This window comes from Molothrus ater, chromosome 2 (assembly GCF_012460135.2).
Source record: "Molothrus ater isolate BHLD 08-10-18 breed brown headed cowbird chromosome 2, BPBGC_Mater_1.1, whole genome shotgun sequence".
NCBI lineage: Eukaryota > Metazoa > Chordata > Aves > Passeriformes > Icteridae > Molothrus > Molothrus ater.
In genome coordinates, this window is record NC_050479.2 from 3,663,209 (window position 1) to 3,689,853 (window position 26,645).

Below are 26,645 nucleotides of genomic sequence, written 5' to 3' on the forward strand. Positions count from 1 at the left end.
CCCCTCACGGCCGCTCCCCCCGCTCCCCTCAGCGCTCCCTCCCTCCCTCTCCCCCCTCAGCGCAGCCTCGGCGGCGGCGCCGCCGCCATCGCCGCCGCACCACCCGCCACGGAGCCGCCGTCGACACCTCCGCCAGGAGCGCCCGCGGGGGGGCGGCGTAAAATAGTTCCCGAAGTACCGGGCGCTTCGAGCGCGCCGAGGGAACAGTGGTGAAGGCGTGTGGCCGCGGGGAATATACACGAAGGGAAGCGGGGTGGGTGGCGGGGGGGATGGTGGGGAAGGCGGCGGGTGAGGAGAAGGGGAGGCGGAGGCGCGGAAGGATCGCGCGAGGAAGGCGGCGGTGACGCGCACCGGGGGCGGGGCTGAGCGCGGCGAGGCGGCAGCGCTGAGGGGTGGCGGGGGAGAGGCGGCGGTGGTGGCCGCGGCGCTGCTCCGCTCGGCCCCGGGAACGGCGGTGCTACCGCCGCTGTTTCGGCCTTCCTAGCCCGGGACAGCCCTCCCGGGACCCGCGGCGAGGCACCAAGAGCCAGTTCATGGGGGCGATGCGGTGACGGAGCGGACGCCGTGTGCCGCCAGGCCAGGGCCTTTGCCTCGAGTGCCGTGTCCGGCTCTGGGCTCCTCGCTGTGAGGATATCGAGGGGTTGCAGCTTATCCACAGAAGGGAACGGAGCTGGGCAGGGGCTGGAGAATCCCTGAGGGAGCTGGGCAGGGGCTGGGGCTGGAGCAAAGGAGGCTCAGGGGCCCTTGTGGCTCTGCACAAGTCCCTGCCAGGAGGGCACAGCCGGGGGGGTCGGGCTCTGCTCCCAGGGAACAGGGACAGGAGCAGAGGGAACGGCCTCAGGCTGGGCCAGGGCAGGCTCAGGTGGGACACGGGGAGAATTTTTTCGCTGAAAGTGTGATTAAACATTGGAATGCGCTGCCCAGGGAGGTGCTGAAGTCCCCATTCCTGGAGGAGTTCAAGGAAGGACTGGAAGTGGGGCGTTGACAAAGGGTTGATCAGTCAAAGGTTGGACTCGATGATCTCAGAGGTGTTTCCAAAGCTAAATGATTTCGTGATAATGTGATTCAAAGTGCACTGCGCCGCGTGGTGCCCAGTGTGTACCGTGCCTGCAGGGATTTGGGAGCATCAATGCTGTGTCCCTGACAGAGTTTAGGGCTGGCCCAGCCTCTGCTGTGACAGCAGAGCTCCATGTGGGATGCAGGGGGGCACCTGGGCATCCCCAAACACCAGGCTTGGAGAGGGGCATTTCCAACACCACAGCTCTGCTCCCCTGGCATCACTGAGCCAAAAAAAGGCAGCTCTGCCCCCATGCCTGTGCCACCTCGAGCCTGGCTCCTGGAGGCAGGATTTTGGGAGCCAGGACATCGAGCTGTGAGGAGGCTCCAGGATGGGCAGAGGGATGGAGCAGCTCTGCTGGGAGGAAAGGCTGGCACAGCTGGGATTGTTCACCTGCACAGGAGAAGCTTTGGGCTGAGCTCAGGGTGGCCTTGCAGGGCCTGCAGGAGCCCCAGGAAAGCTGGAGAGAGACAATTTCCAGGGCATGCAGGGACAGCACCCAGGGAATGGCTTCACACTGAAAAATTACAGGTTCAGATCAGATATTAGGAAGAAATTCTTCTTTGTGAGGGTGGGCAGGCCCTGGCACAGGGTGCCCAGAGCAGCTGGGGCTGTCCCTGGATCCCTGGCAGTGCCCAAGGCCAGGTTGGACACTGGGGCTGGAGCAGCCTGGGACAGTGGGAGGTGTCCCTGCCATGGCAGGGGTGGCACTGGATGGGCTTTCAGGTCCCTTCAACCCAAACCATCCTTTATCTTCTTTCTTTCCCACAGCTGTTTCCCAGCCATGCCCAGTATGAATGCTGATAAAAACAGCAATGGCTGCACTCGTGTTACATTTTAAATCCAAGGTCTTGGCCTATTTCATTCCCCACCTCTGGTACCTTAAAATGCATTTTTAGAACCTTGAAGTAGATTACTTTTATGTCTCATTCACTTAACCCAAACAATTACTAGTAATATACAAAGGCAACAGAGTATGTTCCAAGAAATAAGTTTTGTTTTTTGTTCTCCTGCTGTTGTATTTTGGATCAGATTGTGCTCCACTGGATTCAAATCTGCATCAGCTCTCACTCCAGTCCTTAGCTGAAGAGCAAATAAATCTGGTATCACACAGGACAGAGTAATATTGAGAAGTTACAATAAATTAAGCAGTGGGTGATGGATGTGAGGGACATGCTGAAAGTGCACAGGATCACAGCACCAGAGACCCAAAACACATGAAAAACAGACACTGTGTAAAAGCAGGGATGAGTGGTTATTTTAGGGGATTTACCTGCAAGTTTATTATTTATTTAACTGGTGGGTTGAGCTTGCCAAAACCAAAGAGTAAATAATATCATAGAGCTAGATCTTGTTACTATTAAATTAAACCAACAAATATGAGGGGGATGTTGGGGGAAGTGAGTTAGAAAAGTGGCATCAATTTCCAATTTTGAAATATCCAAGAACTTGAAGCCAAAGCCAGGTGTGCTCTGTGAGGAATGGAACAGGAGCAGGTTGTGCTCTAAGGCTGGGAGGCTTCCTATAAAAAAGTTAAAGATTGCTAAAGTATTGAATGGTAAAAATGGTAAAATCTTCTGAAATGAGAATATTGATTAAGAAAGCAAATCAGAGGTGAAACTGAAGTGGCTTTTTTTAGAAATAACTGCAACAATTTGAAAAAGGCACTAAAAATGTACAGGAAGCAGGTACTGGGCTTGCAGGTGTTACTTAGGAGCATAAACAAATTCTGGGGTAAGAGGAAAAAAAAAACCAACAAAGAACAAAGTGTTAGTGTTTGAGCTTGGCTCCTCCCAGGACAAGGTGGCAGTTGTCTGGCTGGCATCTGACACTCACTCATTATTGACTTTTTTAAAAGCAAACAGCAGCAGCACAAAGCTCTCAGCTTTCAAACTGCAAGTTTAGACCAACACTGCACTTCTGCAGTCCCTGAACTGCCACCCATCTCTTGAAAAGTACAACTTTAACACTCCGAAGGACACAGTTACAAACCCAAACCACAGCACTCAGATTATGAGTTCACAGTCAATGCAGGAGCTATGGAAACATCCTTTCATAATCAAGATTTATTTGGCTTTTGTTTGGTGATCACAAACACTATCAACAATTTTACAATTGTTTTTATTCACACAGCTTTTTTTAATCTAAAAACTAATTGGTTTTTTTTTCTAGCACTATTTCAAATATTTTTCACTCAATCTTTGTAGACAAGCTGTCCTTGAAAACTAGATGTAAGTTCCAGTATCTCAAATATTGACATAACAAGTTCCATCTGCCAAGCAGAAACTTTTACTTAAGACAGTATTTAAAGATATAAAATCAAAGTTTCCAATCTTTTGCATCACAGCTACAAAGTTGTTGGAAAAAAATAAAGCTGCAACTACCAAAAATAACTTTGTCACTGATATACATCACTCAGCAAGGAATCCAGCACTAGGGAGCAGTTTTATTAGATAAGCAATTCTACTGATGGTACAACCATAGAGAAAGATAAATAACTAAAATGTTAAGACATTCTCAACACATCATTATGAATTCCAAAGTCTGATCTGTGTTATGCTTCATTTTATAGGATAGAAAACTGTCCCTTGGAGTCTGTGGAACGTGAGGCTTAATCAAGGCCTCAATGCCCTCTCCTTAATTAACACACTGTTAATTTCTGGTTTCATAGAAAACAGACAACCAGTACATGATTTTACCACTTAAAAAAAGCATTTACACTTATCTAAATATGTAAAAAAATGGGTTGAGTTGGGATTCTCTCCTTTTTAAAAACGTGTTTTCTAGAACTACTAAAAAACTTGCATTTACAAAATAGTTGATAAAAATATTCCTCTGAATTGTACAAGAAGAAAGGTTTAAGGACCACCAGTTCCAGATGTGGGAGCAGGTGTCACTCAGACTTCACTTCTTTCTCTGCAGCTGCATCAGGTGCTGGGGTCTGAAAAGGGGAAAAAAAAACCAGAACAATTCAGTGCAGGAAGTTTTTAGTGGCTCTGATTAGTTTGGAGTGGTTTTAATGCACATTAAACCCTGCACAGAATAACTCTGACTTGTTCTTGCAGATTTCTCTTGGATCATGACCTGCTAAACCAAGCTTCACAAAAAGGCTTTTTGGAATCCCCAGGATGGATTTCAGGATGTTGATTTGTTACTAAACACACACTGCAAAGCATTTTAATTTTAATTGCATTACTGCCTTCATGACAGAAAAAACTTCAGCTTTTACACAATACCTATCAGGTGTTTAGAAAATCCATGAGATAACACTTGATGACTTTAAATTTCAGTGCCACACTTCAAATATTCTTCAAATCTTAACCCTGTTTGAATTCTTAGCAAACAATAACATCCCACAGGACAGACTCTGCCTCTTCTGGACTTTGGTATAAAATTACACCTGGAATTTTGGGTGGTGTGACCAGTCATCATCCATTCCTTGTAAATTTACATAATCTCTGCACAAGTGAACTAAAGGGACCCCAGGTGGGAATGCTGCCAAATTTGGTTCCACTGCTGACACTTTACAAGCACAAATTAAAAGACTGCAATAATGCCAAAAATTGACTCAGCTGAAGAACTCTTTAGTTAGAGCACAACTTTTTCACACTGGAAGCTTGCAAATGACAAACTGTTATCCCAGAGTAAATCCTCCTGCTCACTGAAGTACCGTCCTGTGCCTTCCCAAATAAAAACCAAAATATTCCACTGAACCAAAACCAAACCAAAATAAAAAACCAAAATACTCCACTGAACTCGTGAAAATGTTTGTCACAGAAACCTGACACCAACCCCAGGCCCATTATTCCCACACTTGTGTTTCATCCCTGCAGATCTAGGTGTAAATTTGTAACTATGTCTGCATTGCAGGAGTGTAGTGCAGAGTGGAGGATGCTCCAAGTGACCTGAGCCACGACTCTCCAAAAAGTTCAGCCACTCTGGCACTGTGGTGCAGCAAGACTCACCTGGCACAGCAACAACTCATTAATTCTTGTACTTTGTCCCTGCACCAACCTGTCCCTTCTCCCAGCAGGGTCTGTCAATGGCACCTCAACTTTGCAACTCTGGGTTTTCACTCAAGACTCTTTCCAGACCCAAGAAAAAGAATATTTCATTTGTCAAGAAAATTTTGTAGCAAAAAAAAACCAAAAACCAACACCCCAATTTCTCAATAACAGCAAAACCCAAATCCAGCCCTCCACACTTCACCTCCTCAGTTTTAGCTTCCCCATTCTCTGCAGGCAGGTTGTCCTTTGTCTGCTCTTGGTTTGTCTCTTCTGTCTGTTTTCCTTTAGGCCCCTTCTTCCCCTTTGATGGAGCTTTCTTATCCTCAGATTTATCCTACAATGAAATACATTTCCAGTAAGTCAATTGTTATGACCTTCCAGGTAAACCTTGAAAACAATAAAAACCACAAAACAAAGATAGATTTGCTAAGCTACCAACAGCTCCTGATCACCCACTTATAAAATATTTCAGAATTATATAATTGCAACACACTGACTTCTATATCTCAAATACCAAAATATATTTTTCTTCATTAATATTTATTTTAAAAGCCCACTAAGTAACTCCATAATGAGCTAACTTCTCACAAGTAGAAAAAAATACTGAGGATTGTTTTAAAAACAGAGGAAAGTTTTAAAAACTGACGAAGTTGATGCAAAAAAGGGTGGTTTTTTGATGAATCAAATAAAAAAGCTTTGACTGTTAGTTAATAGCTTGAAGTAGTTATAAGCAGAAAATCTGTATCACACATGTCAGTCAACATCAATGAGCAGCAGTAAGTGCAGATGCATCAGACACTGCAAACAAAAAGGAAATTATAACTCAGTAGCATTGGAAAGCTTCCCCAAATTCTTTGGGCTTACAGCCCTCAGAGTGGGAACACACTGACACTCAAACCACCAGAATGAAGGTGGGTTCCTCATCAGTTACTGCTCAAGAGGATTAATGCAATGAAAACATCAGGAAGTCTGCAAAGATGATGAGTTTATCTGAAATTAGACAATCACAGAAAAGTTTGGGCTGAGAAGGGATCTTAAAGATCATCTCATCCAATCCCCAACACCTCCAAGCCCCAGTGTCCAACCTGGCCTTGGGCACTGCCAGGGATCCAGGGGCAGCCAGAGCTGCTCTGGGAATTCCATCCCAGCCCCTGCCCACCCTCACAGGGAGCAATTCCTGCCCAATATCCCATCCAGCCCTGCCCTTTGGCAGTTTGAAGCCATTCCCTGTCACTCCAGCCCTTGGAAATTGTCTCTCCTCATCTTTCTTACCAACTCCCTCCAGGTACTGAAAGGTCACGATGAGGTCACCCCAAAGCTTTTAATCAACACATCACTAAGAAAAGCTTAAGATGACAAAGAACACTTAACAACACAAACAGCAGCAAGCCAAAAGACACAAAGCCTTTTTTAATTCTCCCAAAAAGCAAAGAATTTTACACCTCACTTATTTTCACTGTGAAAGCTGTGCTGAAAAATTCAAAGATCATACAAAGCCACTTTCTTACACACAAACGCCTGAAAGCTTGACCACGTGAATGGAAGTTCATGAGGTTTTTGAGTGGCTAATACAATTTTTTCCCTGTCCTAACACGCTGCTTGAAAACATCAGTAGGTGTGTTTTATCCCCTCTTGTTCCACAGAGGAAATACAATGCTATGCACAGAATCATTCCGTTTGGAAAAGTCCTCCAAGATACTCCAACTTTAACTGAGCACCACCCTGTCAACCAGAGCAGAGCAAACAACATCCCAGCCTATCCTTGGACACCTCCAGGGATGGTGACTTCACCCCCTCCCTGGGCAGCTTTTCCAATGCCTGCCCAGCCTTTCTGTGAAGAAATTCCTCCTGATGTCCTAACACAGTCGCTGTGACAGTCAGGTAAGTTCCACCCAATACCAACCCACAATGTAACACGCATGGATCCGTGCCCACACTTCCGTGCAATGCCTGGAGCTTAACAAGGCTCTACAGCCACGGTGGTGGAATGTACCTGTAAATACTGGCAAAAGCACATCAAAACAACACTTCAGCCAAGTTCCCACAAGGAATAAAACCATTCCAGCACGATGCACCGAGGACACCACGCGGGATACCCCCAGGCACCACCTCCTCTCCCTTCCCTTTTCCAATTCACTCTCACCTTCGCCGGTAACTTTTTAGGTTTCGGCTCTGCTTTGGCAGGCGCGGGTTTCTGAGGAGAGAGAATAAGTCAGGCGTGGATCCGGCCCTCGGGGACCCGTCCCGGGCACGGCCTCCCGCCCATCCCGGCAGGGCCCCGCCGCTCGGCACTTACCGCGGAGAGCCGCGCCGATCGCCGCTTGGGCTGCGGGGGACACACGGACGGACACAGGGACAGAAAGAGAAGGGCGTGAGGGGCGGGCGGGCCGGGCAGCCCCGCCTGCCCCACCGCCCTGCTCGCTCCTTACCTCCTCAGGGGCGTCCCCGTCCGCCACCGTCACCTGCAACACACCGAGCGCGTCAGCGAGCGGGGCGGCACCGGCCCCGGCCCCCGCCCGCTCCTTCCCGGACCGCGAGTCCCGCCGAGTCCCCCCGAGCCTCCCTCCCCCACGCCCTGCCCCCCTCCCCGGCACAAGGGGAAGGCGCCGGCCTCCGGTACCGCCCGCTGAACCGGAGCCCGCGGCGCGGCCGCTTCCCGCCGAGCCCGCTCCCCACGCGCCCCCGGCCGTCCCCTCCCGGCGGCTCCGCTCGCTGCCGCCCGCCTTCACCTTCCTCTTGGGCATCTCGACGCTCCGGGCCGCGACCCCCGCGGCTGCGGCTGCTCGTGTGGCGCGGCTGCTGCTGCGAGCGAGCGCTGCTGCTGCGGCCGCCTGCGCGCCCCAGCCCGGCTGCGCAGCGGAGCCGCCGCCCCCCTCCCCATCCCAGCAGTGCCAGCGGCGCCGCAACAGGATCCAGCCGGATCGGCGCGCGCCCCGCCCCGCCCGAGCGCACCGCCTCCCCATTGGCCCGCCCGCGTCACGTGCCCCGCGCGCGCGACCCCGCCTGCCCTCAGGCCGGCGCTGTGAGGCGGCGGCGGCGCGGGCCCCATGGCGGAGAGTGGCGCCTGGTTGCTGGTGCTCAGCGCCGTGTTCCTCTGCAACGCGCTCAAAATCCTGCTGCCCTCCTGCTCCTCCCTCGTGAGTGATGGCGCCGGTGGGGGAAATGGGAGGATGGCTGGGAAGGGAGCCGGCGGGGCGTTAAGGGGTTCTCCCAGCACAGGGGGGAGCGGTGCCGGGGCCCCGGCGGGGACGGGCGGGGTCTGGTCGTGCTGCCGGCCTTGCAGAGGAGAAGCTGGTGCTGGAGCGTAGCTCCGGTTTCTGCGGGATGAGTGAGTTACCGCTGTGTTCAGTGGTGCTCCTGAGCCTCCGGCCCTTGGGATGCATCGTGGAATCATGGAATGGTTTGCGCTGGAAGGAACCTTAAGGATGATCCGCTCCCACCCCCCTGCCATGGACAGGGATCATTCCCGCGGGCTTGGCTGCTCAGAGCCCCGTCCTGGCTGCTCCTGAACTCCTCCAGGGATGGGGCAGCCACAGCTTCCCAGTTTTTGGGGTAGGAAGGACAGCTTTGCTCAGTCTTGCGTGTTTTCAACAGATGGACGTGCCCATTGTTGAGATGGGAGATCAGTGGATACGGAGATTAAGGAGTTAAGTCATTGTAGGAATAAATCTCAATAATCTGATTAGAGTGCCCCTGTTCTGATCTGAAGCATTCCTGTGGAAGCGTGGATAATGGAATTGAGGACAAATAAATTCTGTGACTGCCAGATAAACTCACATGTGTACAAAGATGCTGAAATCCCTGTAGATCTGCTCTGCCGTGGAAATAACTTCACTGGCACAGAGATCAGTGTGCGTTGTTCAAAAATGGACAAAAATCCTTTAAACCCTAAATCACCGTCAGCAGTTTGGGAAGCTGAACTCAGTGTTGCTAGAGGTGAGTGATGAAAGAACCATTTGAGGAGAGGCTGAGGGCATTTGGTTCCTTCAGTCTGGAGGAGGCTGAGATTGGGATCTGCAGCTCCTCCCGAGGGACAGCTCCAATCTCTGCTCTGGCACAGGGACAGCACCCAGGGAGCAGCTGCAGCTGGGCCAGGAGGGATTTAGGGAAAGGTTCTTCCCCCAGAGGGTGCTGGGCACTGCCCAGGGAATGGGCACGGCCCCGAGGCTGCCAGAGCTCCAGGAGCCTTTGGACAGGGATGCCCAGGGGGGATTTTGGGGGGTTTGGGCAGAGACAGGGCTGGGACTCAATTCCTTGTGGGTCCTTTCCAACTTAGGATATTCTAAGATTCTCTGAAGATCTCTGCTCAGCCTTCTGCTGTGGTTTGAGGCTGAAGATGGTGTTAATGCTCTCACTGTCTGCAGGCCTGAACAGCATCCATGGGGAAATAAATTACATGTGTCTTGGGGAAGCTGGAAGATTTTCTAAGGAACAGCAAGAAAAAGATTTTGTGTCCTTTTGTGCCTGCATTTCTGTGGCAAACAGAGTTCATGAACCGACAAGCAGGTGGTGCCTCAAGAAAAGAAATTAGGAAAGTAAAAGGAAGGGAGAAAATGTTGGAATACTTGCCTGCTGGATTTCCTGCACCTCAATGAAAGGGCCTTTTCTATGGCAAGCTTTTGAGATCATACTTTATACACACTAAAGCAAATCAGTGGGATCCTGGACCAGGAATTGATCATTTCCTTCACTTCTCAGATATCCAGGCTGTTGCAGAAGGATGCAGAGCAGGAGTCCCAGATGAGAGCTGAGATCCAGACCATGAAGCAGGAGCTTGCCACCATCAGCATGATGGACGAGTTTGCCAGATATGCCCGGCTGGAGAGGAAGATCAACAAAATGACAGACAAGCTCAAAACCCACGGTACAGTGCCATGGCTGCTCCTGCTCCACAAGGAAAAACATGTTCTGTTTCTGAAAAGCTGTCAAGAGCATTTTCAGCTTTAAGTATTTATCCTTCAAACTTGCCTTCCCTCTTTCCTCTTTCCTTTCCTCCCCTCCTCTCCCCTCCCCTTTCTTTCCCTTTCTTCCTCTCCTCTCTTTCTTTCTCTCTTTTCTTTCTCTCTCTCCCTCTCCTTCTTTTTTTTTTCCTCTTTAAACTATTTGAAAATCTTACCTGTGTCTTTTCAGGAATTTCCTGGGCTTTACTGTGTAATTTTTTATTCTTTCTCAGTGTTGCCCATCACTGAATCCTGTTTTGAGTAAGTCAAGGTAGAAATTACAGTGTGATACAGAGCTGGCAGTTTGCTGTAAAAGGGTGTTTTTAATATAGCTATAAATCATTTGGAAAGAGATTTTTAAACAGGGGAATGTCCAGCCTTAAAGAGTGAAATATTAAAGAATTACTAATTTAATGTAATTATAATTCAATATTATAAGCAATGGAAACTAATATTTTCTTTTTCTTTAACAGTGAAAGCACGAACTGCCCAATTGGCCAAAATAAAGTGGGTCATAAATATTGTATTCTACATATTGCAGGTAAGTCAATATTTTGTTATGGATGCAACTTAACCCAAATGCTCAGTAGTGTTACAATTCTCTCCTGCTTTATTGGCCTGTATCTGGTCACTCAGGGCTCCTCCAGCCCAGGGAGGAGCTGGAGCTGCTGCAGAGAGCCCAGAGGAGGCTCCAGGATGAGCAGAGGGATGGAGCAGCTCTGCTGGGAGGAAAGGCTGGCACAGCTGGGATTGTTCACCTGCACAGGAGAAGCTTTGGGCTGAGCTCAGGGTGGCCTTGCAGGGCCTGCAGGAGCCCCAGGAAAGCTGGAGAGAGACAATTTCCAGGGCATGCAGGGACAGCACACAGGGAATGGCTTCACACTGAAAAATTACAGGTTTAGATCAGACATGAGGAAGAAATTCTTCTCTGTGAGGGTGGGCAGGCCCTGGCACAGGTGCCCAGAGCAGCTGGGGCTGCCCCTGGATCCCTGGCAGTGCCCAAGGCCAGGTTGGACACTGGGGCTGGAGCAGCCTGGGACAGTGGGAGGTGTCCCTGCCATGGCAGGGGTGGCACTGGAGGATCTTTAAATTCCTTCCAGCCCAAACCATTCTGTGATTCCAAGGACACAGAGCTTGGCAGACAGAAAGAGTTTCTGGAACTGGAAGGGAAATGATGATACATTCTGGTAATTGAGGATGGAAGGAGTTTAACTTTCATCTCAACTCTGTGTTTGTGGTTTTGAGGGGACAAGATTGGAGTTTGTCTTAGCTCTTTAATCACTGGGGGTTTTTTTAATATATGGCCCCAAATCAAGGAAGGTTCTGCTATATGTAAATTCTGGCTTTGAAACCAAAATACACTTCTGCTGAGGATGCAGTTCTGCACCTCCAGCTGCCACACATTTCCCCACGGTGCCTCATCAGATTGTCTGAGTAGTTCTGACTGATGCCAAAGAATTTGCTAAACAAGGATGGCAGTGCTCAGCCTGAAGATTTCCTTAGGGGACTGTTAAAATGAGTTGAACTCCTTGTAGGCAAAAATTCAGGTTAAAAAGGGTCATCAGAATTTTAACAAATGCTATGATTGTGTTTGACTCTGCTGGATTGAAAAGAGGATCTTGAAAGAAAGATCCCCCTGCAACCTCCTAATACTGTGTATAAATTTAAGGTCATCTAAAATCTAAAAATATTTTGAAGAAGATAGCAAAGAAACAATTCCAGATAGCACTGGGAATGTATTTGGTGTGTGTTATTATCCAAAGTAATAAAAGGATTCCCATTCCAGGCTGCCCTGATGATCTCTCTGATCTGGAAGTACTACTCTGAGCCTGTCACCGTGCTTCCAAGCAAGTGGTTGGCTCCCCTGGAGCGCCTGGTGGCCTTCCCTACAGGAGTGGCAGGTGAGGAAAGGGACATGGCCAGTCCCCAGAGCATCCAGGGATTAACTGCAGCTGCTTCCCTGACTCCCAGAGCACAGCTTCAAGTCTTTCAGCAGCTCTTCCATGTGTGGTTCTGGTTTCTTGAAGTGCTCGTGGAATTTTATCATTTTTATTTCCACCCAAACAGAGCATTGCCCTTCTCTGTATTGAATAGATCCTGGGCAAGATTTAAATTAGAAAATCAGAAAATCACCCAAAAGGGAGTTTTCTTCACAGGTGTGCTATGAATTGCTACGTGCTCACAAAACAACTGATTTCAATTTCAGAGGACATTTACTTTTTACATCTCTCAAATCCTGAATTTAGGTTCAAGCAAAGCATTCTGCCAGGCCTTAAAATGAGGTATTTTCTCTTGGGTCTGTAGCAGATGGTTTTAGCTCTGGGGTGCACTCACCACACTTGAGCTCATATTTGTGTATTTGGTGCTCTTTTCCCAAGACAATCCAGAATTTTTTGCAACCAGCACTGATTTTCCTCCCAACTCTTGTATCTCCCTTTTGTATACAAAGATTTTTGTTCCTGTTGGCCCCATGAGTTCTGAATTTAATTTTTTACACTTCCAAGGTTGTTTGCAGCTGCACAGGTTCCTCAGAGTTATTGATCCAACAACTTCAATTGTGGTTTCTCCCTCTTTTGCAGGAGGTGTGGGAATCACCTGCTGGCTCGTGGTCTGCAATAAGGTTGTAGCCATCATGCTGCACCCCTTCAGCTGAAGGAATCCCAGCAAGCCATGGACTCCCCAGCTGCATTTACATCATCACTGGTTTAAATTAATTAAAAAAAAAAAAAAGGGACAGTTATCTTTCATGAGACAAGGTCTGAGACAATCCTTGTTACTCCAGTTGGATATCTGTCAGTCCTTTGGATTCTTTTGGTTTCACTTCTCCCAGAGTTTGTCTTTCATTTTGGAAAGAACAGCACTGCTGGTTATTATAAAACCTCATTTTGGGTTTAGTCATGGCAGAACCATAAGGTTTTGTCATGGCCTGTTGTCACCAACATCTAAAAGTGTTGGGTTTGTGGTTTTAAATTGGAAATGTGCTGGCTTTAGGAATTAATTTGGGAGCTTGGCTGTTCCTTTGCTGTGAAATGTGGAAGCTTCACCCTGAGGTGGGATCATGTTGGGGGGTGCACAGGCAGAGGTTGTTTGCTTGACTTGGGCCAAAAGAGAATTTCCTTTGGATTTTTTACCCTGAAATCAGAATATTCTTGAACTCTCCTATAAAAATAGATGAGTTAAGTCAAGATTTTTATCTCTCAAGAGGTTTTTTTCAGCTGCCAAGCACAGGCTGCTCTCAGTGAAGCAGAAGACAGTGCTGTTCCTGCAGGGGGGATGCTGATGGAGCTTCTCACTCTGGAATTCCCACAGGAATGACTCCTCTGCTATTCCAGGGCCTTTTCCTCCCTGCAGGAAGGGAAGGAAGGGGCCAGGACCCCTCCAAAATTGTTCAAAAGGTCAGGTTGTGTTGTGTGTATATATATATGGATTAAATATTTTTGTTTATTTGTTTTAATGTTAATTTAAAAATTGGGATTTTATATTAGGAATTGCATTTAGCCTACACGAAAATAAATATCAAGGAAAAAATATTGTGATTGAATGTTATGTAAAATTGTGATTTTATTAAGGAAATAAAGCTTTTCAACCCATCTTAGGTTTTTTCATCTCTTTTTTAATGTTAACTGCAGCTTTCCTAAACAACCCACAAAAACCCCAAATAAGCAAACCCAAAATGACAAAACAAACCCCAAACTTACCAAAATCCATGCCAAAACAACAGCCCCTGTCTTAGTGCATAAGGAAATATTGTTTGAAGCAACTCAACTAAATAATTTTTTTAATTATTTGAAATGTTACTGCAACAGGTTCAGCTCTGAATGTCTCTCATCTTTAAAAACTTTTGTAGTGTAATTTTGGACATTTTTTAAAGTGCAACTGCCTTTAAAAATTAACAGAATGCCCCTAATTTTTCTGAACTTCACTTGAATTTAGCAAGTATTTAATAAATTAGTGTGAGGAACAAACCCCAATCCTCCCCCTTGCTTACATAACTTTAAACAAGGATTTTTAGAGGCTTTTTGGGGACTGGCTATGCCTGACTTCTCCAAAACAATGCTTTGCTCTTGCACATTCATCTCTGCATGTCAGCTGGGGAAGTTACCAGGCAAACTGCTTTGATAAGTTCCAACAGAGGGAAAGAATGAGGCTTTAGAGGTTTCTAATGCTCGTGAAAACAAAGTAGGAGCAAATTATTTTTATTATCTGTGAATTCTGGAAGCTGTTTGGGGAGTGAAGGAACTAAAAAAGTGTTTTCTTTTATTGCATTGTTGGTGCTCACCCAGCAGTGACCCTTATGAAAGCTGGGTGCTCATGTCAGCAACTGACAAACACCCAGCTCCCAAATTCCAGCTCCTTGGGAATGCAACAACCTGGAAGTTCCTAAACAAGGACTAAATTTTACCTGGCAACAGGTAAAAATGATAGGGAATTCTTAGTGTAACATATTTTTGTGGATACACACCAAGCACAGAATGTGGTTTTTGTGACAGCTGATTGGATTGTTTTGGAAAAAATCATGGAGAGCAATTGCCAGTGCTTGTAAGGTTTAATAAACATTGAATGAAAGGAAAAGATTTGCTTTGTAACAATGTGAATGTTTAAACTTTCTAAAGGTAAGCTAGGAGGAATAAGTGTGGAGTAACTGGAGCTGGATCTAACGAGGAGAGTTGGAGCCTGGCATGGAGTTTGGGATCTGCCTTGCCCCCCTCACTTGTCTGCCTTCACCCTTGTGCTGCTGGAACTCCAGGAGTTTTCTCCCTGCAAACATTCCTCCCCAGAGAGCTCCTCCATCAGCTGTTCCTTGCACTGCAGAGCTGCTGTCCTGCCAGCCCAGGGCGGTTTGCCCAAAGGAAGGTTCATAAGCCCCAAAGGAGATTTTCCCCCTGGGCACAGCAGTGTCACTGCAGCTCTGCCCTGCCTGTCTCTGGCTGCTCAGGCAGCTTTTCCCAAATCCTGCTTTGCTTTTGGCACCTGAAGTGTGGAGCCCTTGGTGTAAATTCTCAACAGCCCCTGAGAAGATGTATTTTTTTTTCAGCCTGGTGGGGTCCTTGCTTGGACTTGGACCTTCACTCCTGGCTTTCTTCTTTTGCTGCTCATGGGTTTTTTTCTCTTCTTTTTCAACTTCTTCCACTGCCTCTCCCTCTTGAGTGTTCTTTTTTACTCTTTGAGGACTTTGTTCAGATTTCATCAGAGTTTTCAACTCCTGTTTAAGAACCTCTGTCTCTTTTTCCATTTCTTTAATAAATTCTGAAAATTTGCATTCTTCCATCAGCAGTTTGCCCCCTGAAATATTGTGGGGTTTAAGAACATGAGGAGTTATGAAGCTTTAAAAAGAGCAAGTATCACATCCTTATTTCACTGCTTCAATTCTTGTTATTGATGGTATTTCAAATACCATCTATAATAAATCCAACAGCATGGGGCAAGATTTAAAGAATGTAATTCTGCCACTGAATCCAGGTTAATATCTTTATTTTTACTTTTTTTTTTTTTTTATGGTGTTGAATTTAGTTAAATGGATTTAGCTGCCATTATGTACAGCAATGGCTAAATACAGAAAAGTCATGTACAATGCACCAGAGAAACCAGGTGAGATCTGAACTTTTAATTGTCACTTTCTGGCTTTTAAGTGGAACTTAATTCACAACAGAGTTGCTTGTGTGGAGCAGAATATACAGGAACTCTCACCTGGAAATGAGGGGGCTCCACTTTTCAGCAGGAAAAGGAATGTGTGTGCAGGGAATGACTTGTAATGGGGTCCTGTGCCCTACAGAGGCTCACAGAGTACCCCCAAACTGAGACTTAATCCAAGCTTAAAGGGGAAATAAGAACTTGCAGGAACTAAGGAAGCCAAGTAAGGCTTCTATAAAAGTCTGCTATCAGTGAGAGAAGCTCAGATTCCACAGATGATTCAGAGGGAGCATTGTAAGACCTGGGTTTTCTGTCACTTTTAAAAGGGCATTTGAAGCCAAGTGCTGATTTTGGCTGTCTGGGGGGCTCTGGAAAGGCTGCAGGCTGAAAAGGCAGAGCACAAACCTCAGGAGTTAACACATGCCAGGTTACAGCGATGGGACCTGGCATCCCCTGCTCCACCTGGGCAAATGGGTGACCTGGAGGTCTCCTGCCACTTGGGACATGTTTAGAATGGTGGCACTCGGACCTTTTCTTTTCCTAAAAGCCTTAAAGGAAGTAACAGGAATGTTTCTAGAAAGAAAAACACGAATGAGAGAACAGCAGTGGCTTTTTCTCTCCTCTGTTCTATAGAACTTCTTCAGAACAGAGATGTTTACAGATGAGTTCCTTGCAAGTAACTTTTCCATGAGAACACAGTGGCTGAGATTTCCATAAAGTCTCTTTCCAGGGATCACTAATGAGGAACTGCTCCCAGCCCTCACAGTCCTTTTCCTTTTCCAGCCATGGAAATAGGTTCACATCAGTGATGAAGATTCCCAGCTCTGAGATCAGTGTTTGATTAGTGGGGATTAACACTGTTAATTATCCTGTTACAGACAGAACACTGAATTCTTACCACGCTGAGCTTTAGGAAGATCAGCAGGGTGGAGATGCCCCATCCTGCAGAGCAGCTCTGCTCTCAGTGCAGCACCACCAGCAGCTGCATTTTCCAACCCAGACAATTCTGTGTTTTCAGTGACACCTCATTCATCATTTGGAACCAGTTCATGTCAGCCAGGTGCCAGTGAAGGGCTCTCAGAACCACATAAATTACCAGAACTTCTGGTAATTTGCAAAGACCAGGTGAATTTCTGAGAGAAACAATAAACCTACCTCTGTGTGTCCTGTTTGAAGTTTCTGGCACTTTCTTGGTTACTTGCTTTTCTTTTTTACTCTGGGCATCTGAGCACACTTCCTTTGCTTTACCTTCTCCACCCTTATCTTTGTTCTCCTAAAATGAGCAATTAAAGGTAAAAATAATGAGGGAATGCTTGTTTAGTGACTTTTAAAAGTCAGTGCAATACTTATAAAAAGATTAGTAATTTCTATTGTTGTTACATTTTATTTTGCACCACAGCATTATTTCTGTACTGTAATCACACTCATGCAAAATCCTCATCCTAGATGATGGATGAGGTTATGCAGCATATTACTGCCACTTAGGGAATAAAATGCAGCTTAGCTGAGAGTTTAAACAGGGGATAGGATTTGGATCCAGATCTTTCCCACCTTTTTTAGCTGGATTGGATTTTTTTCTGTTTCCTGGTGCTGAGACAGCAGCAGTTCTCTAAAACTCTCTTTATCTACTTGTACTGATCTGTTTACTCTCAGACCTGTTGAATGGAACAAACATTAGCAATACAGTTATTTCTGAATTAGGTTCTTGATATAAATAAAATATATCTCTGACAACTGACAATACTGCTATTTGACCAAGAATTTTAATTTCTCTTTTTTTTTTAATGCATATCTTAATGCCCCTAAAAAAAGAAATATTTTGTTCTGCTGAATCTGTAAATGCTGAAACTGGACACAAACCTGGATTTATGAGCCTTGTACATCAGTGCATCCTAAACATAAGCATATACATAAATATATACACATATAAAATATACTACTAGGTATATTTTCAGATAGAACATGTAAAGTCAGACAAGTGTGTCTATGCCCCAGAGCCCGCATGGGCATAATTCTTGGTTCCATTCTAGTGTAAATTTGAGAGGTCTGATATGAAACCTGAGTTCAGTTTCCTAAATTTGGATTTTTATGGAACCCAGCTCATGGGAAATGCTCCACACTGTTTGAAATATCAGTAGTCTTTGGAAGAGATTCTGTTTGGAAAATTAATCCACAAACACCAGAGGTTTACGTCTAAAAAGGAGACAGAGCAGTCCTTTCTGGCTTTATTGGAATAAAGGGAGAGGCCATGGGCCATTCCCCTGGGATCTCTCCAATTTTTGGAGGATGCAGACTCCTTTCTATCCCAATTTCCTGGCCACTTTTCCCTTCTCTCTCTCCCCATTGGCTGAGGTACTTGAGAGGTACAGACTGCCCAGAATGCCTGACACCAGAGATTTCCCTCTAATGCATAACCCTCCCTTTTAATTTTTAATTCTTATGGAATTCAGGGGTTTTTCTTCCTCATTGTTTCATCTTTCAATGTCTAATTTTGTTTATCAGCAAACCTAAAGTTTATTTGTAAAAGCAAAGATCTTTTTCCATTCATCAATCAGTGGAATCCTTCCCATTGTTTCTTTTATCTCCCAGTGCTGGTTTTATCTCCCAGCAGACCCACAGCTTGTTTGGAAAGACAAATCCACTATTCCTCTCAATTCCAAGGGAGTGACTGAATGAGATGTCCAGAGAAATATGGATATAAGATGGAGAAGATGAGTATATTGTTCCTTTATTATTGGAATCATTTTGACACGAGCATAGCAGCTGAGAAAATTGTTGCCACCAGAGCAGCAAAAACGGGATCTTATTCCCAGTTTGGAGCTCAGAAATCAAAGGATAAAACGCATAAAAGCGCACAAAAATGGTTCCCTCCGGGTGCTGGCAGCAGGGCGGTGAAAGGGACGCTGGTGACCAGCCTGGAGTGACTCTGGCGATGCAGGAGGAATTCATTGAGCTCCAGGAGCTTTTCCAGCCGGGAGTTCCCCGGCACCGGGACCAGGGGGCGCTGCCCCTCCAGGTGAGCGGCCGGAGCCGCGCAAGCCAAGGCTCCATCAAAAAAATCCATTGAAGTTACGTGCACAGAGCTTCCCGGACACCGAAGGGAGCCTCCTTCCAGCCATTTATCAGCAGTGTTAAAAAAACCCAGCTCTAAATTTACTGCGGGCTAAAAAATACTTTTGTGAAGGTCAACTAGAAAAGAATGACCTGAGGAGGCAACTCTTTAGAATTCTGCTAAAGGAAAATTCAAGTCAATAGTGAAAAGGAAAACAAATTGTCAGCAATTCCAGCTCTGGGTTTCCAAATCCATGAACTGGCAGAGAATGAAATATTTTCTAAAAATTCCAGAGGATTGGGCAACTTTGCTTGGAAGTTTTTCATTACAAAATATCATTTGTCTCTCCAACTAAGCTCCCTTCTCTCACTTAAAGGAAACAAGAATTTAAATAATAACAGTGGTTCAAGTACCATAACTGAATAGCAATATTCAACTTCTATTGAATACAAGGTCATATGTGAGTTAAAAAAAAAAAAAAAAAGTATTTATGTGGTGTAACTAAAACAGGAATTCAGAGTTTCATAAAAAATGTGTCTGACTTGGGATGAGAACCAGGGATTTGTGTTTTCCTTAATTTTACACCCTGAATTACCAATCTTTTCCCTGTAGTTCACTGGTGGTTTAGGCAGAGTTAATGGGTTTGCAAAGGCAATGAAGAGGAAAGAAATAAACAACTGAGTGTGGTAAGATTTTGTATTTCTGCCATGATTTGAGGAATTCTGGGGGCAGCATTTCCAGCAGACAGGTTTGCTAAGGGCTCTTTGGTACCCACATGGAGGAAGTCCTGATTTCTGCTTCACTTTAGGAGCAGCAATACCTGATCAGTGTTTTCAAGAGGTGCCTCAGCCATGAGGGAAGTCCATGTTTAGATCATCCCATCCCAAATTCTGGGTGTAGGGGAGGCAAACTGGGGCACCTCAAACAGCTCTGGTTGGTTTTAATCAGCTGAATCCTACTCCAGGCAGCTGCCCTTGGAATGTTGCACAGCCAAGACTGCATGGAACAGATATTTCTCCCCAATATCTATGAGCATCCATGTGAAAGAAATATTCTTCACTAAAGAGCTCTTTCTTCCTTGGTAGAACTTAATTTACGTTGCTCTTTTCTATCATTCAAACCTTTAAACTTCCTGAAGCTTTTCACCTTTTCAGCCCACACAAAAGCACTACTTTGGCATTTAATTTGGAGTAAACCTCGCAGTTTTAAAACACTAGAAGTGTCACTTCACTAAACAAGAGAAGGAGATGGTTACAGACATACTTTGGTCATTAGGAACCCAATCACTTCTGTCCCTCAGGGCTTTTGGCATCCGATTTGCATAAATATTCTGTACGTAAAGCTGCCGATCCTTCTCCTAAGAAGAAATAAACGTTATTAAGCTTCTAAAATGCATTAAAAATTTATTTTTACCTGCTTAATTTTTCCATGCTGGGTGAAACCCCTCAGGGATTTCACCTTTTGCCAGACTCATGTGGTCTTTTTCATTTACATTTTTCCAGAATAAATATATTTTGCCTTTACTTCCTATTTTGTTGATTAAAAAAAATAATTATTTACTCAGTGCCCTTGTCATATGCTCAGTTGCTTCACAACCTGTTGCTCTGGTGGTGACATGAACTCCTGAGGCACATTTTGACATTTATTTAGCAAGATTCCTCTTTCCTTAATGAAATCTTCCTTAAACACAGAAGACAGATCTCAGTTACACTCTCACCACTCAGTAAGAATCAGTCAGTCCTACTGACTCAGTCCCACTCCCACTATTTTTTTTCAGTGGGAAAAATTCATTTATTTGGGAAAATTACAAGTTATCCTGGAAGTGGAATGGCCTGAAATAAGATAAGTACATAAAACTATGGATTTGTAAGGATAAACTCTGTTCTGGCACACAAATAAGGTTGATAATCATGTCTGGTCTCCTTTGTGGTAAATCAATAGAAGATTTTGTGGATCTAAATGGAAAATTCAGAGACCTGGATACACAGAAAACTGTGGAAAAGAGATGAAACAGAACTATTTTAGAGAAGAGTTAAGGTGAGAATAATTTGGAATAATTTGCATTTTGGGACAGTTTTGTATTAGTGCTCCTGAGATTATATCTGTTCCCATCTCCCAGATCCATGTCCAGGAGGAGATCAGACTCTGACATGGAAAAAGCTCAGCCAAGTACCAGGAGGAAACTTCTGCACCTGCTGCACAGGGAAGAGGGATAAACAACACCCCTGTGCAGAAATCCCAACCTCCATGAGCCCTCAGGAACTGCCTGTCCTGCCCTTCACAATGTCTGGGAAATCTCCCCTTAACAAACATCATCTTCCACAGATATTTGATTCCATTTAGGAAGAGAAAGCTCCCCAGTGGGATCACCTTGGCACAGAAATATAGAAATAAGTGCATTTTAACTGTGTTACAAACACAGTTATGAAAAAGCCACAAGGGGTTCCAGGTTCTCTGGAATGTTTTCTGGAAGATTTTCTTCATTGCAACTCATGTGGCATCCCATTCCTGGCAGTTTTTGCTTTAAATCAATTTAGTTTTTCTGTATGTTTGATTTACAAGCATTACAAAAAGTGCTGGACTGGACCTATTGATCCCAAACTCATTTGTGTAAAAATGAAACTGGAATTTAGGCAAACTCTTGAAACATTTTAATGGGTCTTCTTCCTAAACTCTAGTTTGCAGGCTGTGATATTTGGCTCATTCTGACTTGTTTCTGTGAGGGAGCTCATTTAAAGTGAGTAGATGAATATCTCTGACCCAAATCTGGCAAAAAATGGTAACACAGTGGTGTGGATTTTGGTTCAACTTCTGATGCATTAATCTCTCTTTCAATTCGTTATTGACCTGCTTCTAACAAATAGTCCCACAATGATGACAGGATTTAACATTTCTGGCTTTTTTAGTAGATTGTAGACTCAAGCAGGAAGGCAAATTCTATTAGTAAATACTGTAAAAAAAGCAAAATTAAACAAAAGGAAGAAAAATAAAAGCAAAATGAGGAAAAAGCAAAAAAGCAAAATTAAAAAAAAAAAGAAGGAATAGGTAACATTGAATACTTGAATCTTCCTGTGGAGACAGAAACCTGGATAAAATCTGGAATACCTTAATTTTTTGGTGAACAATGTTAATTTCCATTAGCAAGTTCTTTGTGGTCATTGTAGCTTCCAGGAGTTTTCTGCTCTCACTTGCCAGCTGACGACTAAAGGTGCTGCTGTTCAGCTTCAGCTGCATTTCCAGACTCTTTAAAAAAGGGACAGATTTTACCATTCTCAGTGGGACAGCTGGAAAACTTCAGTTCTTGACAGATTTAAAATATAAGTGTGCTAATATAAGGAAATTTAGAACTCATAATTATATATAATAACAGTTTTTATCTTCTAATTATAGTACTATAAATAATATTATAGTACTATATAGTATATAATAGTAATATAATAGTATTTATTTATTTATAGTAATATAAATAATACATATAGCAATATAAATAATATTATAAAGTATTGTATGTATTGTAAACAATATTCATCTATTGTAAACAATACATGAAAGTATACCAAAAAAATTAATTTCAAAGTAAGAGAAAAAATTGTTTTGAACCTATTTCCACTAAACAAAAGGTTCTGGCATTCAATCATAAAAATAAGTCTGTACATTACCTTTCTGATGGATTAATGAATACAACTATCTTTGAGAAATGTTAAGGCTTTCTATTCACACAGACCTATGAACTGTAGCAGAATAAGGAGGCTTAGTGTAAATGAAAATTTGGTGATTTATTGGGTTCTTTATCTTAAGAACCCAGGGCCATGCACTGGAATTCCAGTTCCTAAAAGTATCAGGTGGACACCCAACCCTGTGTGATTTTATAGCTCCTCAGTCCTGGCAAACAGAAAGTTTTTAAAAGAGAGTCTGAATTCAGCTGTTCGTATTTACAGTTTCTCTTAAGATTTCCTGGCTCTTTATTTAATTCTATTCATAAGAGACCCCATAGGAAATAGAAATTAATTCCTGGAGGACCACAGAAATTTCACTCTTCCAGTTTTGTAATAAAAATTGTGTTCCTATCTTTTTTGTGCTGGGGTCAGTGAGAGTGAAGAAACATGAGCCACTAAAAGGAGATGAATTCTCTCCTCTTGAACTTCCTTACACTCAGGAGAGCACTGGATTAAACAGCATCCAGTGTTACAGGATTATATCAGAATCATTCATCTGAGAAGCAGCCAAAACTTTTCCACTATTCCTGCACTGAAACCTCTCCTGCTCGATGATCCTTGTGATTCCCTCCCAATTTAGGATATTCTGTGACCCTACACTCCACAAACACAGCAATCTGCAGTCATTACCTGTATCCTCTCATCCTTTGCCTCCAATGTTTCCTTAAGGACTGACAACCCGCGATTCAGTTCCTCCTTCTCTGCCAGAGCTTTGTCCTCCGACAGCACGGCCAAAGCCTTCAGATCACCTTTAGTTCTCCTCAGGTCCGCTTCAACTTTTTTCAGCTCCCTGGCTGTGTTTTTCTGGGCGGCCTGGGACATTTTCAGGAGGCTCCTGAGCTCCCTCATGTCGCTGCGGTGCCCTGCCAGCAGCTCCTGCAGGTGGCTCTCTGCGTTGCTGTACCTTCCGACGGCCCTGGTGTGCCGCCGGTTCAGCTCTCTCAAAGCCAGGTTCTCCAAGGTCGAGGTCTCGATTTTCTTTCGCAGGTCGAATATTTCGTTCTTCAGCTCTTTGATTTTGTGGATCCTGGCTGAGGATATTCGCTGGGCAGTGGCGTTTTTTTCCTGGTGAGCCGCCCCGCTCTGCAGGGCTGAGAAGGAGGAGTTCAGGTTGGAGGGGTTTGCAGCTGGCCACTTCTTCCCTCCTGCATTGAGATCAGAGAGAATGGGCGTCGAGAGACAGAAATTTTTGGAGACCAAGCAATCAATGTGTGCTTTTTCTGCTCTCATAAACTCCTACTGCTAATTAACTACTACTCCTAAACTGCTCATCCAACTACAGAATTGTGGTTTCTTCACAAAATGCCCCAAAATTCTGATGTTCAATGAGCAGCCTGGTCTAGGGGAAGGTTCCCTGCCCATGGCAAGGGGTGGAACAAGATCATCTCCAAAGTCCCTTCCAACCCATACCATTCTATGATTGTGTGATTCAAATGATTCACAGATAAATGCATTCAATATTTTATATCTCTGTGTCTTTTTTGTGGCTGCAGCAGACCACAGCTAGCAGCCAATGGAAATAAATGGAAATAAATCAACAGAAAACAATTTTCAATCCATGGAAATCAATTTTCTTCCTTTAAATCACGCACCTCACTAATGTAGCCACAACCTGATGAACCCAATTCAACCCATCAGAATCTATACCTTGAATGGGTGCATGATAAAAAATAAAACCAAACAACCAACCACCAAAAAACAACAGAGTAATTTACAGGTCTGCAAGGACTCAAAAACCACGGTGTTCCCAACAGCACATTGTCAAAATCCCTGCAGCTGGGATTTCTAACCAGTTTTCTACAGCTTTCCAGTCAGCTTTGAATTCAACTACATTTTTAAATAAACCTTAAATGCTCATTGCACAGAACAGGTGTGCAGCTGTCTATGTGGCTTTTAAACAGCAATTAAAAATACATTAATGTGCTACTTCTCAGTGTGTTGCTGTCAATTTGCCTCTCCTTATGGCCAGGATTCTGGCTGAATTACTCTCATTTGCTTTTTCTGAAGCAGGATTAGAATTTAAAAATATTAAAGATTGTAAATCTGAGTGTGTTCCCCTTTTTCAGGCATATATTCAGTTTCACTACAGCTCTCGTGGCATTTCAGGCAGTATTTTGATTAAAAGTTTATTATAATTTATAGATCACCTCATATTTTATGGATAAAACAGGCAAGGTCCTGACTTAAAAAAACACCAGAATAAAAAAGACAGATCTTTCCAAGAATTTCTGTTGAATCCAATATTTTCTGCAACACAATTGCACTGCAGGAAAACTGCAATAAGATCACAAATATTGTCACACAGGTATTTGCAAAATTACATTATCTTACAATTTTATTTTGCCAGAAAGGACTGAGGGGATGGAAAAAAGGGGCAAATACCTTTCTGCAAAAGCTGTCAGAAGTACTGCAAAATGTATTTCATTTCCAGTAGTCATGGACAAGCAAAAAGAAACACTTTATCCAAATTATATATAACATTTACAAATATATACAATAAACTATCCACCACAGGTAGAGGTCAATAATGATTTTTTGCTAGCTAGAGACAAAAAAGGTCATTATTTTTTCTGTTCTGCTACTTTCATACCAGTAAACTTCTTGACTGCAGCATGTAATAGCAGAGATTATAACAGAGACAATCACTGGTCCTGAATTTTTTGGATTGATTTCCATCTTGTAGCTTTGGTAAATCAAGATGTAATTTTGAAGCTCAGCAGGAAAAGGGTTGCTGGTTTTCCACTCATTTTTGTGATGTAGGATTTAAGGATTTAGGAAAGGATGGGTTGAGATGGGAAAAGATGCAGACATGGAGAGATTCCTGACTGTTAAGAGTGGCATGAATTCCATGTACATTTCCATCTTCCTTCTCATTTCATTGAGGCACAAATTCATTTCAAAGATACACCACGACCCAGATAGCCACAGAATGGCTGTTTTCTGGGCAAAACTGACAATTCTGTGTATTCTTTTTACCCATTTTCCTCAAGAAAAGCTTTTTCAGACTGGCCAGGTGATGCATGGTCAGACACCAAAATGTGGCAGAGCCATTTCAGGTCCTTGGGTTAAAGCTGAGGAATGAGGATTGCCAAGGGGCTCCCACATCCCAGGGGATTCTCCCTTTGGATCATTGAGTATTGTGGGAAAACACAGCAGGGAATCCTTCTCTTCCTTCCCCTTACTGGTGTTTGAAATAGAATTTATTATATATATAAATTATACATATATATATATAAAACTTATATATATAAAATTTATAAAATATATATTTTTAATATAAAGAATGTATGCAATATACAAATAATATAACATATCTATAAAATACATGATATATAATACAATATATAATATATAATATATAATATATTATATATATTATATAATATATAATAGATATTATATAATATATTATATATTATATAATATATAATATATTATATATAATAGATATTATATACTATATATTTATATATCTGTAACATATATTTCTATAAAATATATTCTTTATATATACAGAATTATTATATATATTTTTAATATAATATAATATAATATAATATAATATAATATAATATAATATAATATAATATAATATAATATAATATAATATATATATTGGATTATAGGCTATAGATTATATATACAATATATTACATGTAATATATATTATATTATATTATATTATATTATATTATATTATATTATATTATATTATATTACATATTTATTATACCAATCCTCTCACTGAAAAACTGCTGTCCTTGTCTTGCTAATTATAGAAAAAAAAGCCAAAGAAAGGGAACAATGACATTTCTTTAGCGAGTCTCATACTACCAGAAAACAAATTTACCTTTTTTATCACCTTGGGCATAGAGATATAGTCCATATTTCTTTCTTTCCTTTCTTGTCTTGTCCTTTTTCTGTGTTTCCCTCTCTTCAGTTCCTCGTGTTTCTAAGGATTTGCCTCCTCTGACTCTTTCAGGGTCAGTCACTGAAAAAGCTCTTGGAATCATCACTGGGTGAATGTTCACTTGTGTCTTCTCCAAGAGGTCACCACCCTACCTGGGATTTCACAGTATTTCATGTCATAAAAATATCATTAATCACATTTTTCAAGAATTAGACAGCAAATCAGATCACAGAATTAACTAATCCCTTAAAAACAGCACAAACACCACCTTAGCTGCCAGATGAACACTCTAAGTAGAGGATAGAGAAGAACCTAAAATTATTTTAATATGC

The 26,645-nt window shown here is 43.4% G+C and overlaps 3 protein-coding genes across 3 annotated transcripts; 1 reads left to right on the forward strand and 2 right to left on the reverse strand.

Moving 5' to 3' along the window:
* Positions 1-3,105: 3,105 nt before the first annotated feature.
* HMGN1 (high mobility group nucleosome binding domain 1) lies at positions 3,106-7,924 on the reverse strand. The gene is made up of 6 exons (XM_036390555.2): positions 7,794-7,924; positions 7,494-7,526; positions 7,361-7,390; positions 7,208-7,258; positions 5,267-5,398; positions 3,106-3,998 (listed from the first exon to the last, which is right to left on the reverse strand). The coding sequence occupies exons 1-6, from the start codon at positions 7,806-7,808 to the stop codon at positions 3,951-3,953; spliced, it is 309 nt and encodes a 102-aa protein (XP_036246448.1). The 5' UTR covers positions 7,809-7,924; the 3' UTR covers positions 3,106-3,950.
* Positions 7,925-8,067: 143 nt separating this feature from the next.
* GET1 (guided entry of tail-anchored proteins factor 1) lies at positions 8,068-13,594 on the forward strand. The gene is made up of 5 exons (XM_036390069.2): positions 8,068-8,201; positions 9,763-9,928; positions 10,478-10,545; positions 11,791-11,905; positions 12,584-13,594. The coding sequence occupies exons 1-5, from the start codon at positions 8,112-8,114 to the stop codon at positions 12,655-12,657; spliced, it is 513 nt and encodes a 170-aa protein (XP_036245962.1). The 5' UTR covers positions 8,068-8,111; the 3' UTR covers positions 12,658-13,594.
* Positions 13,595-14,658: 1,064 nt separating this feature from the next.
* On the reverse strand, positions 14,659-26,416 carry LCA5L (lebercilin LCA5 like). The gene is made up of 7 exons (XM_036380213.1): positions 26,254-26,416; positions 23,034-23,548; positions 21,793-21,930; positions 19,951-20,044; positions 17,187-17,290; positions 16,791-16,908; positions 14,659-15,287 (listed from the first exon to the last, which is right to left on the reverse strand). Exons 1-7 carry the CDS (start codon positions 26,414-26,416, stop codon positions 14,659-14,661), a joined length of 1,761 nt encoding a protein of 586 aa, XP_036236106.1.
* Between the last annotated feature and the right edge of the window lie 229 nt (positions 26,417-26,645).

What these genes read in the sequence shown, in the direction of transcription:
- HMGN1 (XM_036390555.2), bottom strand. An exon ending in GATCGGCGCGGCTCTCCGCG is followed by an intron (nt 7,259 to 7,360) that starts GTAAGTGCCGAG and finishes CTCTCTCCTCAG; the next exon opens with AAACCCGCGCCTGCCAAAGC. An exon ending in GGGAAGCTAAAACTGAGGAG is followed by an intron (nt 3,999 to 5,266) that starts GTGAAGTGTGGA and finishes TCCCCTTTTCAG; the next exon opens with ACCCCAGCACCTGATGCAGC.
- GET1 (XM_036390069.2), top strand. Translation starts at nt 8,112, where the DNA reads ATGGCGGAGAGTGGCGCCTGGTTGCTGGTGCTCAGCGCCGTGTTCCTC. An exon ending in TTGTATTCTACATATTGCAG is followed by an intron (nt 10,546 to 11,790) that starts GTAAGTCAATAT and finishes TTCCCATTCCAG; the next exon opens with GCTGCCCTGATGATCTCTCT. An exon ending in CTTCCCTACAGGAGTGGCAG is followed by an intron (nt 11,906 to 12,583) that starts GTGAGGAAAGGG and finishes CCTCTTTTGCAG; the next exon opens with GAGGTGTGGGAATCACCTGC.
- LCA5L (XM_036380213.1), bottom strand. Translation starts at nt 26,416, where the DNA reads ATGATTCCAAGAGCTTTTTCAGTGACTGACCCTGAAAGAGTCAGAGGA. An exon ending in CAAAGGATGAGAGGATACAG is followed by an intron (nt 21,931 to 23,033) that starts GTAATGACTGCA and finishes CCTTTTTTAAAG; the next exon opens with AGTCTGGAAATGCAGCTGAA. An exon ending in TTCAAACAGGACACACAGAG is followed by an intron (nt 15,288 to 16,790) that starts GTAGGTTTATTG and finishes ACAATATTTCAG; the next exon opens with GGGGCAAACTGCTGATGGAA.